Consider the following 15,151-nt stretch of genomic DNA (forward strand, 5'->3'; position numbering starts at 1 on the left):
AAGAGCCGATGATCGATGGAGCACACAGTCCAGCAGCAGCAGCAAACGTCTATATGGCCATATACACAAGCACCAGCATGTGTATAGGCTATATATAAGGCCTATAACATCACATATCTACAATTCTACATCCATAATCAGAGTTTATTCGTGCATTCAAAAAAGTTGACGGGACGATGGTGGATTCAGCGCAGCAGAGTCCAATATATTCTACTTCTTATATTTCGCTGCTGTGCATCACAGTCTACACAAATATGAAAACAATGTGAAATGAGTGGGCAGCGCGCCATCACCGACGCTGTGCTGTGCTGCGACGACATGTGGAATATATGAATATAGAGAGCGAGAGAACATGAGCTATACACACATAACTTTGAGGTATGTGTGACGCTGTTGTGTGTGTCGTTTCAATATACAAGAGTCGCGGGTTCGTCCTCCCTCGTCTCTTTTCATGCATATAAAAACTCTGATCAAAGCTCCACCCGGCTCCTGACTGACTCCTGACTGACTGGAGCGGAATAAGCTCATCACCATATGCTGTATACATGTATAGATGATGACGAAAAAGAACCACAGCTAGATAGCGAGAGGAGCGGTCTAGACACACTCTATATGCTGCGCGCTGTTTGGCTCCTGAATTTAGATAAGACCGCGGGGCGTGAAATCGAAGATGATTCACGCAGCTTGGCACATCTCCCTGACGCAAGCATCTCATATTTAGATTATTAATACATGTCCTGATAATCAGACTCTTATACTGCGTTGAACAGCAGATGGCTCCTAAGAAGAAACTTGATACTGTTATGGACGTTATAATTGAGCAGATAAGCTCCTATATATATATTTCTAGAACTGGTCTAATTCGTACGTAGTATTTAGGAGCCTGGCGAACTTGGTAATTTGACCAGCAGGGGACGGAACGAACGCTGCAGTCTATATTGCGTCAAAGATATGTGTGAGCATTTTGATGATGTGCTGCTACTGCTGCTCATTAACCGTCGATGCTAAAGTTGCTGGATGATGTTGAGTCTCGCCCCTCCGGCGAAACTTTCCTTATATAGGAGCAGAAGAGAAACATATAGACTCTCTCTCTCTCTCAATATGTAGTCTCTAGATATCAACGCCGAGACGAACGTCATGTCTTTTGTCTTGTCTCTAGCAGCAGGAGCTAGCTAGCTATATAGCAGGAGCGGCAGCAGCTGCAACTTTACCCGAAAAGTTCTCCATTGTGTGTGCTCCTGTTTGTTTGCCGTGAATATATATGTACATTTTTGTTTCGTCTGTGATAGTATAGCCCTGCTCCTTCTCGTCTAACTTTTTTCTTTTTCTCGGCCAGCACAGGGCCGGCTATCACATCACTACAACACTTTGGAGTTTACACGCTCCTATAAAGTGCCGGGCTCCATGCTATATCGGGGAGGGGGTATAAGGAAATGGAGCGTGTTGTAATATGGGAAAATAAAGGGACGACGATATATACGTAGCTGCCAATCTTCACTTTGCTTTTTCTCTTTTAGACCCTACTCGCTAATCACAGAGCAAAGCCGACACTAATCACTAAATAACCGGGACACCCAGCAGCACACAGCAGTAGTAGGCTATAGCTAGCGTTAAATCAATATAGATTGGCCTATGTTAGACACACACACAGGGCTCCTATATCGTTTTTCGGTGTATATATTCAGGAGCTGTGTGTTTCGTTTCTATTATATAACCAACAAACTTATTTTACTCCCACTTCTTCTTAGATTCATTCCATCATAGACATTCTCTACTGTGCGTTAGCTCTTTGTGCTGCTGTTCTATATATGGCGGAAAAGCGTCAGGAGCCCCGGTTATATATATATATAGTAGTATAGGCTCCTACGGGCTCCTATAGATATATAATTTATGTAGTAATGTCGTATACAGGCTGGGCGATTTTCTCCTACTTTTACAGCCCAGCAGTAGGCTATAGTGTGGAATTTATTTTCGGTATATATAGATCTATGGAGAAGGAGGAGCTTTTTATCTGTTGACGATATCTATAAAACAATAAATCGTTTGATCATTTCCCCTTTTGACGCCATCATATCACATGATTGTGAAGCTGAGAAGGAGCCACACACACACCAAGTGTGTAAAGACTCTCAAATGATGAACGACCCTCTTTCCTCCCTCCTTTTTGTGTCTATTCTTTCTTTCGCTCCTGACGATTTTACACGTCGCCAAGTCTTATCGCCGTAGGCTATACTCTGTTATTTTCTCCCCCTCGTGCGCCCTCGTGTTAGGAGCTGAAATAACAGTTTTTCTGTGTTTCTTTTCTTTTCGCTCTGCCTGACAATTCCATTTGCATCGTCCTCGCGTATCTTCTCTGGCGTATTGATTTCCCCTCGAGATTTTCTCTCATTTCCTTTTCTTTCCGTTAGGAGCCGGTTGTGTTTTTTTTTGTTGTTTTGGCAGGGAGCCGCCATTTTGAAGTCGTTTGTTTCGCGCTATACGGTGGGTGGGCAGCGTTGCCAATATTATGTCAGGGCACATTACAACCCCCTTTCTCTCCCTTTCACGGCTCGGTGCGATTCATACATTTATCAAGGCCAATCACGTAGCAGACGACCGACTCCACAGAGAATTCCCCACCATATAAATATTTATAACAAGAACTTGGTGGTGGTGGTGGTGGGGAATTGCATAAAATCATGTCGGGGCGGGTTGAGAGAGAGAAGAAAAAAATAAATTCAAAAGACCGCCGCCTTATGGTAATGTGTTGTTGTTGTTGTTGTTGTTATGAGAGCCCGTTTGAAAGGGAAAAGGGCTCCTCCTTATAACAACTTGATAAATTTGACGCCTTTATAGTGTTTGTATGGGTGTTGAGGTATAACGAGATGATTTCTATGCTAATATACGCCCCTTGCTTTAGTCTAGGAGCATCGCTGTAGTGTGTAAAAAAATCCATCGCCAACCTTTTCGTGTTCACGACACGCCAGAGAGATTTTTCCGAGACTCTTGTTATATATATATATAAACTTATAAAGATGGCGACACTCGAGGGAACGCTAGAGGCCATGTATATTCGTTGCGGTTGTATTTTATTTTATTTTCTTTCACACAACACTTGAATCGACCCCAAAAAAGAAATAGAGAGGCGAACACTAAAAAGGGATTTTGTTAGCGGAAAAAATCATTATTTATTATGACATTCCGCTAGATGGCTCTATGGCGTGTCTATTCAAAAATCCATCAAAAACCGTCTGCAGCTGCTGCATCAGCCACCAACAACAAAACGTAAACAACTCGACGACGTTCCTTTCACACACACACAAGTTTTTCTTTTTTTAACTGGAAAGGATTGTGTTGGGAAAATATATAAAGCATAATAATATTGAAACTGTCGAGCCGGAAGGGGGTTTGACACGCGGAGGAATTATTATTTATATTCCCTAGTTTTGTATTGTTGTCGTCGAGGTCTTGCGTGAGAAGTGTGTGGACTGCGGTCTTGTTTTGCATAAAACGATGAGCATGGATGATACGCGAAAGAGGGTGCAGGATCATTTGAAAAACAAATGTCGTGTCGCGTCGATGACGGTCCCACGTGAATGGATCGATGGCTGTGTGGCCTTCTACAGGAACTCACACTCCAACACCAATCTCAACGCTCTGCTGGAATTTGTGGCGCAGCAGTGGTTCCTGGTGGACTTTGAGTCCATCAAGCTCAGGTCGCTGCCCGTCAACTTGAGCAAGTCAGCCCTGGTCAACTTGAACGAGAACTATGTTCTTCAGGTATTCACCTTTTCCCCGATTCACATTCACGTGAGCCAAATGTAAATTTATTTTTAACAACTAGCTGATGTCTGTCCTGAATATCGGCCAGTCTGCCTACTCCCAGCACACCAAAATCACCCAGGGTCTGGACAACAACAGCGAGGTGTCAGCGGACAAGAAAATCCCTTCCAAATGGGAGCCCAAAGTCAGGAGGATGCTTCGACTGGAGCTCACCGATGGCAGTCAGAGCATTCAAGCCATAGAGTACAAGGCCATCAATCACCTGCACTTGGACTTGATTCCCGGGACCAAGATCCTCGTCAAGGGGCCAGTCGAGTGCCGACGAGGAGTGATTCTCCTCCGCCCCAATAGCGTCGAGCTGCTGGGTGGAGAAGTGAGTGATTTGGTGCAGAAGAACGCTCCCGAGAACGTCCTGGCCCGTCTCATTGGCAAGCCAGAGAACGCTAACCCGGTCTACGGCAGCTACACGGAGCAGACGGCGGCCATCAACGACGTCGAACAAGATGGAGGTATATATAATATTTCCCCTATTTATCCTGCCCAAGAAAACTTTTAGGTTAGCCTCATTTCAAATTAGTTTTCACTTCACGTCCGTTGAACGGTGAAATGCCACGACGGTATATTCTATAACTCGCCGCAAAACTTTCAACAGCTCAACCGCCTTCACGTGCGCACACGTTTAATCGACGGCCACTGCAAGTGGGCGGCAACGTGAGGGGCTGGTTAAATCCGTCCGTGGAGAGTTTCCGCCCGTCAAAGTACATATAGTGAGAGCAAAATCGCCAGGGGAGAGAGAAAACGGCGTCCTCCCCCAAGATAAAAAAAACTTTTGAGGTGGGCGGCTGGTCAAAAAGCTCTTGTGATGTGCCCAGGCAGCTTTTAAGTTGAGCAATTTCTTTTTAATATTCTTTTGACACGCAGAAGGAGAGAGAGAAACAATTCCCTCACACACGTACAATGACCCGGAATGTTTCTTACGCGATGATGATGACCTAATCTGTGGTCTTTTTAGGGAGGGTTGGTCATGGTGGTTTTCTTCTTCAGCCAAAAAAACAAAAGGAGGAGGATATATTCTTGACTTCCGGCCTGCCCCGGAAGTGTTAGCACTCGGTCATGGCTGCCAAACCTTTCACCCCCTCTAGAGAGAAAAAACAACAGAAAAACAAAGAAAAATAGACAAGAACTGAGAGGGGGGGTCTTGGGTCGATAATGAAGCTGAGCTGCTGCATCTCTCGCCATCCGCCCGGATCGGTGGTGCGGTGGTGGCCGTGGTAAAGGGTCGACAGTACATATACCAACACAAGCGGCGCGCGCGCTGGTGGTGGTGATTGATCGGACTAGAGTGCGCCGGCCCGGCAAAGATCTAACCTCCCCTCTCTCTCACGGACGACGACGGATATCCTGGCGGAAGAAAAGAAAAGAAAGAAAATGGAAAATGGATCTTGTTCTTCCATCATTTCCCCCACCCTCGCCCTGTCATAACTATCAGAAAAGTCAAGAAAGAAAAGAAAGAAAAATAGAAAAGGGAAAAGAAGCAAAAGTGACGAATGGATTTTTTAACTTGGCCAAACAATTCCAACTGGGCCGAACGGACGTCTTGTCCGCCCGTTTTTTATACATTTCACGAATTTTTATTTTATTTTTTGCTTGGCGACCCGGTTCAATCGATTAGGAAAGTGGGAGGAGACATTTTAAAAGAACCAACCCCCTCCCACCCAGCTCTTTGAAATTTCAAGTTGGACTACAACAACTAAACAATTGAGGATCGTTTTGTTGAGGCTGGAACTTTCACGATCTTTGATTGTTGGTGGGAGGAGCCCAACTTTTTGTCCCGAATCAAAGTAGGTAAGTCTCGAGCTATCGGGGGGAAGGAAAAACCGTTGCGGCAGGTTAAGTCCAAACAAGGATCGGTCCTTTTTTCAGCTTTTATCCCGATTGGTCTAATACTCGGAAAACAAACAAAACAGAGAAACTTGAAAAGGAATCAAACGGAAGAAAAAGGGGGCCTCGGCAGGATCGCAAAGTGGTGAGCACCCCATCTACTTTGGTCGAAAGTAGGTAGTAAAAAACCATCGGAAAACTTTTTCCCCAGGATGGAGTGGGGGAGCTATTGATATTGACAGTGAGACTGAACTGTCGAAAAGAAAGGATCTATTCAATTTGCTAAGAGTTTTTCATTTCCTCCGCATGGAGTGGGGGTACCACTACTACTACCACAGTCGATATATATCTAAAAGAAAACAACAACTTTGTGCGTTTCATCCAGGGATATATATATATAAAAGAGAGCTATAGAGAGCTAGAGTTGAGCCAGTCATTTCATTAGCGTTTGTTTGTTTGTGTGTGTCCTTGGCCGGAGTAGATGGAAACGTGATTTGGATGTCGTATGAGGATGGAGCCTGGGGCGTGTGTCGTTAGTTATTGCTACTTGTGAATGTTGATTTGTTATTTTTACGTTCAACAACAAACAGACGATGAATTCTCATCCGCCAAATGCAGCAGCAGCAAGGAGTCGAGACTGGCAAACGCCCACCAGCGCAAAGGTGGCGGCGGCGGCGGAGGCAATTGCGGAGGGCCAGCCAATCTCAATCACCGTCATCAAGGTCCGTCGAGCGTCACCGCCAGAGGAAACACAACAACCACAACAACAACCAACGTGAAAAGAGAGAAAAAAAGAAGTTTGGACGATTGCGACCAACAGCAGCACCCAGACGACAAAGCATCCGGCAGCTCTAGCTCCTATCCGCCGGCCAAGAAAATGGTGCAGAACGTGAAGAAAGAGGAGCAGGATCTTTTCCCGGATGATGACGACGATTACATTTTCCACACAGCGGTCGCCGTCGAAGAAGAAGAAGAAGAAAAGGAAGTGGACATGTTCCCGGACGACGATGATGACATCCTTTTCACGGACATGAGCGGTCCTCCCGCCGTCCCTACGGAGCCAACCACCGCAACAACAACAACAACAAGGACGAGGACAGAACAACAAGGACAACATCAAGTTAAAATCAGTGGGACTGCTGCTGCTGCTGCTGCCCACACAATTGAAAGGCCGTTCACATATTTATCGAGTCACCTCCGCAAGAGGGCCAGCAACGTCAAGTGTCAACAGGAATCCATTTGCGTCAAGGTTGGACAGGACATCTAACAAATTCAATCAATGTTGTTGTTTTCGACGTTTGTGGCTTATTTCCGTTGTTGTCATTGGAACCGTAGGGGTTCGTGTCGACCATCACGGGCAAGTTGGCGGCGACGAAATCGGAGACGGGCGTCAGCCATTGGCAACTATCGGCCGTCATCAACGATGGATCGGCCGGATTGAAAGTCGATTTCAGTCCACAAGTGAGTCGGAGTTTATTTCTACTTTTCAGATTTCCTTTGTATATCTGACGGATCTTTTATCTCCACTCCATTCACGAGGTCCTGGAGGAGCTGATTGGACATTCCCCTGCAGCGCTGAAATCAATGATGGCCGTCGTCGGTGACGACAACAAACGCCGAGGACTCGAAGTAAGTCGACTAAATAATTTCACCGCCCGTTCTTGCATCTACGTATGTACCACCGGATGATGCATAGTTTACTAGCCTGGGAGAGAATTGATTGGGATCCAGGGTCCTGGGCCAAAAAAAGAAAATAAGTTCCTGGACATGAAATGAAAATGGAGGGAGGATTTGCTCAGGCAAAACACAAGAAAACAAATAAAATCCATTTGAATAAATAAATCAAATGGACATGGTTGCTGATCCCCTTTTTCGGGCTCCTGGGTTGCATATCCTCCACTCATCCGCATTATTCCGGCCGGAAGAAATCTTGTTTTTTTTTTCTTTCCTTCCAAATGGAAATAATTTAGTAGTTTGGCTGATTAGGAGTCTCTTTTCCATTTTCTCAGGAGTCAGTCTATATGTACGTAAGGAGCCCGGAGTTGATTGTAAATGCAAAAAAGGGTGGGTGGGTGGGTGGGCTCGTACGTATTTTGTGAAAAGGAGAAGATCAAATAAGTCGAGGAGCCCAGCCGTAGCATTAACTGTTACTACAACAACAACGGGTAGTAGTACCACTTTCTCTGTCTGTCTATATCCTGTAGGGGCTGTGCGCCCTTGCCTATATCCCCGCCCGCCAGCCCGCCGACAACATGCGCCAGTGAGTGGATGGAATGGAATGGATCGCTGCACAAAGCTCCGCACTACAATCAGTACACACAGACACAAGTGGGAGTAGTAGGAGCCAGGGCTCCTGACTGGGACGACGGGGGGGGGGGGGGTTGTATAAATAGACACACACACACTGCCGCGCCTCCGGCTAATAAGAAACTTGTGAATTAAAAAATTGAGAAATTCCGGATGGGAATCTTATTAATTTTTTTTCATTTAAAACATCTTTTTATTTAAAAGGTTTTGGAGGAGGCCAAGCAGAAATTGATCCGATTGAATTGCCTGATGCACATCCGCTGGCCAGCAGCTCCTGATGATCCGGATTGTGCTAGCAACGTCAGTAGCAGTAGGAGCAGACAAGTCGGAATTCCGGCCACAAGCCATAAGTTGCCCGTCGTCTACCGTTTGGAGGACATCGAGCGCCGACATCTCGAAATGTTACAACTTTTGTGATTGGTTCAACACACACACACACACACACCCAGCCTCTACAGCCACCCACCCCAGCCAGCCACCCATCTCTACTAGCACTTAGCGCCCCGCGCTACGAGCTCTTCCATCAGATCATAATGGAAAGAAGAAGACGGAAGAAAAAAAGGAAGAAGGAAAACACATCAAGAATGGGAAGGCGACGACGATAGAAAAAAAAGAAGAGCTGCAGCTCCCTCCCTGTGTGTGTATCTACACACATAATGTGTGTGTGTGTGTACCTGCTGCTGCCAGAAACAGCTGGATCGATCGGTTTCGGCTCTCCCCGAGTTTCCTTCTCATCTTCTTCTTTTCCCTCCTTGTAAAAACAAAAAAAATTCGCCACCTTATACGAGACACAAGTGGGAGCGGCTGTCTAATATAATACTGAGACTACACACACTCTGGACGTTATCAGCGACGATTTTTCTTCATGATTCCGTTCTTGCACTCGTGGCTATAGTAAAAAAAAAGTCATCAGCAGAAGGCCACGTTAGTTGTGTCAAGCCCCTCGACTCTTTAGGTCCACTCGAATCCCCTCATTAAGGTGTGTGTCCGAGTAGTAGTAGTAGTACAAGTTGCCAGTGTTCCAACACAAGATACTACACTCTCTCACCTTTCTTTGTGTGTGTTGTAATGCCATCACTTGTAATTTTCAGACGAGAAAAGAAAGTTCTACCGGCCATCTTATTTTGTGTTAGTCTGGCGAAATTTTCGGGGGTAGAATTTGATGTTTCCGCACACAGGCAGGAGGAGATTGCGGGTCGATGACGCCTCGGCAAAAGTCTGATATATATCCTCTTGTGTGTGCTGCTGCTGCTGCTTTGTGTGTGTGTATGTCTAAACTATTGAAAACGATGGGACGGTCGTTGAGTGGGAGGGAGAGAAAGGAGGGGGCGGTGGGGATAAACATGTCATGTTATATATGGTTTAATGAAGAATCGATACTTGGCAAACGGGAAAATATCGTCAGACTTGAACTCCCCCACCTCCCCACGAGACTGTAGAAACAAACTTTTAAAAAATAAGCTTTTAAATTCCATAGGAAGACACACTCATAATTCATTCCACCATCAACTCCGAAGTAGAGGGAAAAAAGGTTCGACGACACTATCAGGGTATTTAAATATTACATAAAAATCCAAGCCTTTTATATAGAAAGGAAACCTAAGAAAATGGTTCTTCTTTCTTTTATGAGATGCTCTTGAAATTTATACGAGAAATAGTCACAGAAAAAAAGGAAAGAAAATCTTTCGTTTTTATAGTTGCAAAAGGAGGGCGGAGCTTTTGTGTTTTTGCGCACCGGAGCGCAGCTCGGTAGAGTATGTGTGCCCAGTCTTTTATTTTTGCTCTCCGTTTGAGCCATCAAATGTCTATAATCTTTTCTATATAGACAAAAGAAGGACTTTTCTTTCTCTTTTCTATATCTTTTTTTCCTTTTTGAAAAGCCCGACGGCGTATATAACGCGACATGCAACACACAAGCGCAAAAACATCCAACTGAACACCGCAGGAATGTTTGGCATGGGCACACACACACATATATATATCTAAATATTATTTCGTATATATACATCACACAGACGGCATTTTGTTAAATAAATATAACAAAATAATTTGGTTTTACTTTAAAAAAAAAGTTTTATTTGCGCAATGTCGCGAACGAAATGGAGCTGCTGGTGGCAAGGATAAATGGGATTTTTCTGAGATAGAAAAGTGGCCGTCCGGGTCGATTACTGTGGCGAAAAAACAAACAACTCGTATATATATCTGTGTGGTGCTGGTCCATTGTGATGAATTGCTGTTTGTGTGTGTGTGTGTGCCTTTCTAAATAGTCTTGTCTATCCATTTAAAGTTAATACCCTCTTTCACAGCTCTGTAGTAGAAAGACCCCTCCCCAAAGAAAAAAAGTTGATTGGAACCCCAGCAGCAACGTGAGCTGGAACATTTTGGCGAGTCCCAAAAAAAGCCAGGCTATCTCTTTTTCTTAGGATTCTTTATGGGCCTATATATATTCCAACTGTTATGGGGCAACTGTGTAGTATATTCTGTGTGTGTGTGTTGGAATCGACCTCGGACGATATAACAGCTCGAGAGAGAAAAGACTCGGCTCGGTCGTCGAAATGGTATACCTAATACTACTCTCTCAATCTTCTTCTCCTTGATATAGAGAGTGTGTGTGTGTGTGCGGGTGCCGACGAACGGAACCTTCTCTAACCGGCGTCACATCTATACAAAAGAGGCGGGGACATGTCGCATCGATCTGTCCCCCCCCCCCTCTCTTCACGAGCTTATTCAGCACACACACACATATATATAGTTTTTCTTTTTATCTATGGAGAACCATCCACAGCGACGGACCTATATAACACATCAACGCTATATGGCCTATTTATAAAGCTAGTTCATTTAGACGTTTTGGGGATGGAAGTAAAGAAATGGACTGATTGATTCGCAAAATTGTGTCGAGTCAAATGATCTTTGATTTTGGAATCAGTCGGCTGGATGTTACCGGGAAATTCCATCTGGCGGTTCATAATTAGACCCCCCATCGCTGATTCGACTGAACTATATCTTTCAAGTGTTCCTTTTTAAATAGATTTTTATTTTATTTTTTAATAACCTGATTTACATGTTACATCATAGAGAATCTTGGAATCGCCTGGTGGGCCATATATAGATTTACATAATTCCGCACAAGATCAGACCGCCGATTGATCTTTTCTATACACAAAGTTGGAGAATTATCCAGCAGAAAATAAAAAAAATATACCTGGGTGGAGGACAAAGTTTACATTTTATTTTTTTATTTCCTTTTCAATTCCCAACAGAGTCGAGAGGAAATGCAACTTTGTAGATCTATCGGAAACACACACAAAAAAGAAATGATAAAAATTGGACTGAGCAGAAGAGACGACCGCAGCGCAGAAGCACCTTGTCGAGTTCAAGTTTCTGCCACCAGTGGCGCTGGCTCTGCCCCGGGTAACGTCGGCGGCTAGACGTGCACGAGGCCGGTCAGAACGCTGGTGCTACCGCTAGGAGCAGGGAGCAACGGCAGTTGCTCACACGTTCGTGAGACATTCTAAAAGTTAAAAGATTTTTCATTTTCGTACGACATTTTTTAAATTCAGTGGTGGATCAAGTGCTAGGCAATTTTGAATCAAAGAAAATTGAATTATTACCAGTGATTTTTGAGTGGACATACGTGAGTGAATATACGTGACCTTATCGATTTCTGAATAAAACTGGTGAAATAAAAAGAAACAATTTAAAAGACGAAAGAAAATGTTGTCGATCGTGCAGCTCGTGTCGAAATGGACCGTCTTCTTATTGGGTGTCGTCGTCATTTTGACGCCCGGACCGACGTCGGCTGCATCCGACACTGGGTAACGAAATTCTTCTTCCTTCCATATTGTGTGTGTCTCGTTCGTTTGTTATTTCCACGTTTTGTCGAGCGTGAACGACAGTATATTATAGAATAATAAGCCATGTGTCCATCATCTAACCGCTAAGAAATGAGAGTGGACACGCTTCCCAAATCTCTCGAGGATATTATCGCGTCGAGAAAAAATCCAAGTGACACACGAGGCGTGTGAGGAGGGGGGGTTAGATATTTTTCTTTTTTCTGGGAGGATGGGTCATCAAAAAAAGAAGATGGCCGCTTTTCTTTTTTGAATTTTTGATTCCCCCCCTTTTTTAGGAGGGAACGACAACAATAGGCCAGTTGATGCACAGCATCTATTGTGTAAATTCAAATTCCATGGCCCGGGAAGAAACAAGAGCATCATTATAATAATGTATTATTAGTTGGGTACACACGATATTTCACAGTAAAGGGGAGAGCCGAGTAACAATTGTATTGCATATTATCTGTGTAGAAACAGCTGGCCACGTCACACGTACGTAACTATTTCCATCGTCACACACAATATTCGTGCGCAATTTCTCCTGACGTTTCTTGATATCTCAATGTGCCCGTCGTTCTATATAATATAGAACAAGGAAACCTATTTTACTTTTACCCCCCGACGACTTTTGATGTATCCTAGATGATGTATAGGAGCTGTAAGGAGCGTGTGTAGTAGTAGTACATTCCTTTTTGTTGATATCCCTCAGGACAAATGGCATCTCTCGGGATGGTGTCAGCATCACAGTTCCGTATCTTTTCACAGTTCTATCCTGTAATAATGTCCAACTTAAAATAACGGGTCCGTCTTTTATGTGCGTGTGTCTCAAAACAAAACAAAAATCTATAATGGACTTTAAATTGACAGATATACACACAGCCCGGGAGAAACTGAGTGTAAATAGTTATCGATTTTGTTACGCTGTGGAAATCTTGTCACAGACTAGGGAAAATTCCTTTCCAGTTGATTTTCATTCCCCGTGACGACGACAGTTTCATTTTGCTAGGAATATTTAATCGATAACAGAGAGACCCTGATGATGATGATGATGATGGTAAAACTCTGCTGCTCTCGACGACTCTCGCCAAAAACTTTTGGGCACTAATGACTTTCTCCCAACTTTGTGTGTGTGTTACCTTTTGCATGTAACCCCTTCTATCTTCTGCGACACGGCGGATTACACACCACTGCGCAGGAAGCATCATTATAACATCTCCGGCATCCTCAACGGACTTCAGATCGGCTATGACAAACGCGTTCGTCCCAATTACGGCGGTGAGTTTTTTCTATATCTTTTTGTATTCAACATTAAATTCTGTCCATATTTTTATTATAGTTGAGATTTTGTCTGCGCTTTTCTGATTATACGCTAGCTAGGATGTCGAGTTATTTATTACGGCCGGGGTAGAACGGTGTGTGTGTGTGTGTGTAATAATAATAATAACAATGATGTGGCGTAAGTTTTGATGGACAAACATCACGCTCCGGTGATGGCCACTTATTGTAGGTACCTACTGCTACACACATTATGGCCGCTCTCCTTCATTCCCTCCCTAGCGAATAATGCTCATATTCTCTGGCCGACTTCATCTTTTCTTGTTTTAATAAGAAGAAGAACAGTAGAGATTACTCTTTTTATATTTATTTTTTGGCTGGCGGAATGAGACTTATGGCCGTCGTCATTTGATGACTCTCAATTTAACCTCAATAAATAATAAAAAAAGCCTGATAGGGCGCAGAGGCAGGGTGTGGTATTATCAATTAAGGAGCCGGAGCTAAACAAACCGGAACAAATTAGACGTGTACACACACAGACAAGAGAGGCACACAAATCAATACAGCAACTATTTTCTTCTATAGATTTGCGCCCAGCTCCCGCCTTTTTTGTTTTAATATAATAATAACTTTTTTAAGCCGATGACATAGAAAACAAATGGCCGGGCTATTAAAAACCTCATCTCTCGCACACATACACACACAACCGTTTTCTCTAGTTGTGTATATAAATCTATATACCCTGTCGTGTTATTGATTTCCATCCCTCCTCTCTCTGTATGTGTGTGTGTTTGTTCTCTTCCGGCTGTCAGAGTTATGTACGTGTGTGTGTGTAGATACACACACGTATAATATCCGCCACAAACCGTGTTCCATTTCGAGATGTTTCGCCGATTATTCTTCCTTTTTTTTCGTCTGCTATTATTAAAAAATAGGAGGCTGATCCAGGAGCATGAGGTATAATAGGACATGTGCAATTATTGTTTGGGCCGGATAAGCTCTTAGCTATCCGCTAGAGAGCGAAAGTTTATGTTTACATCTATATAAATCGTTTCTGGGGTGAATCGGTTTACGTCTTAACCGAATTTCTGTAAGAGCCTGTGAAATGGCCCAACCCTCACAACCTCCTACTCGGCGAAAAGTGGATGAAGGCCAGACGGAACAATGGCTGGGCAATAGAGCAGCAGCAGCAGCACAGCTAGAGCAAAGTGTGAGAGAGCGAGAGCAGCAACTAAACCTAAATGAAAAATCAATCCGACCCAGCTTCTGTGTTCTCCCTTTAATGGTCCCCCCACCATCGTCTTACATCGAGAGAGATAGCAAAGGCTATTATCTCTACGTATAAAACAGTTGTATTTCTAACGTTGGATAGTAGTCGCTTCTCGTTGTTTGAGCTGACGCTGCGGTTTGGCAGCCTATTAAGAAAGCCGGCCGCAGCTGGGCAACATCATTTCACGGAAAGAAGCTCCGCAATTATTGTTATCAAAGAGTAATAGCCCTCGAGGTCCGATCCTAAAATCAATAACTCTCAAAGACGAAAGAAAAAAAAGATCGGGCAGGACCTTTTTTCTTTATTTTATTTTATTTTTTTTTGGAGGGAAGTTGGAAAAGTCTTAATCGGATCAAACCGTTTGCCTGGATCTGACAGCAGACAGACACTGGCGAATATTCCTTTTTTCTAAAGAATAGGAGAATGTTATTTGATGAAATATTGATCCGCATATTTAGAGAGAGAAGACCGCACAAACATCCCGACTCTTATTATTATTCCGCATTTATTAAAATTTGAAATGTCTGCGGCTACGCGATACCTTCAAAAAAATAAGAAAAATTATGACGAACTGAATTTGATCGAATCTTTTTATTATTTTCTCTTTTTACAGGAATTCCGGTGCAGATTCAAGTTTCGATGGGCATCATCACCATCAGTTCCCTGTCGGAAGTGACGATGGTAAGTCTGATCCTAGTCTATACTTTTCTCTCTCTTTTTTAAATTCATTTGTTGATTCTATTTGGATTCGGCGTCACGTGTCGTACGTTTTTTTCTTCTTTTTACAATGGCGCACACAGCTCCTATAAATGTGTAT

General features: G+C 43.7%; 2 protein-coding genes across 2 annotated transcripts in view; both read left to right on the plus strand.

Moving 5' to 3' along the window:
* Positions 1 to 3,233: 3,233 nt before the first annotated feature.
* LOC124207974 (recQ-mediated genome instability protein 1-like) lies at positions 3,234 to 8,780 on the plus strand. The gene is made up of 6 exons (XM_046605644.1): positions 3,234 to 3,759; positions 3,824 to 4,271; positions 6,234 to 6,892; positions 6,979 to 7,104; positions 7,183 to 7,272; positions 8,155 to 8,780. Exons 1-6 carry the CDS (start codon positions 3,493 to 3,495, stop codon positions 8,365 to 8,367), a joined length of 1,803 nt encoding a protein of 600 aa, XP_046461600.1. The 5' UTR covers positions 3,234 to 3,492; the 3' UTR covers positions 8,368 to 8,780.
* Positions 8,781 to 11,298: 2,518 nt separating this feature from the next.
* LOC124207975 (gamma-aminobutyric acid receptor subunit beta-like) overlaps positions 11,299 to 15,151 on the plus strand; it is a 38,476-nt gene continuing 34,623 nt past the window's right edge. The window contains exons 1-3 of the mRNA XM_046605645.1: positions 11,299 to 11,768; positions 12,985 to 13,064; positions 14,948 to 15,015. Coding sequence (XP_046461601.1) covers positions 11,668 to 11,768; positions 12,985 to 13,064; positions 14,948 to 15,015 — 249 coding nt within the window. The 5' untranslated portion in view covers positions 11,299 to 11,667. The remainder of the gene's footprint in view (positions 11,769 to 12,984; positions 13,065 to 14,947; positions 15,016 to 15,151) is intronic.

The sequence above is a fragment of the Daphnia pulex genome, chromosome 11, assembly GCF_021134715.1.
Source record: "Daphnia pulex isolate KAP4 chromosome 11, ASM2113471v1".
NCBI classification, from domain to species: Eukaryota; Metazoa; Arthropoda; class Branchiopoda; order Diplostraca; family Daphniidae; genus Daphnia; species Daphnia pulex.

What these genes read in the sequence shown, in the direction of transcription:
- LOC124207974 (XM_046605644.1), top strand. Translation starts at nt 3,493, where the DNA reads ATGAGCATGGATGATACGCGAAAGAGGGTGCAGGATCATTTGAAAAAC. An exon ending in CGACGTCGAACAAGATGGAG is followed by an intron (nt 4,272 to 6,233) that starts GTATATATAATA and finishes AACAACAAACAG; the next exon opens with ACGATGAATTCTCATCCGCC. An exon ending in ACAAACGCCGAGGACTCGAA is followed by an intron (nt 7,273 to 8,154) that starts GTAAGTCGACTA and finishes TTTATTTAAAAG; the next exon opens with GTTTTGGAGGAGGCCAAGCA.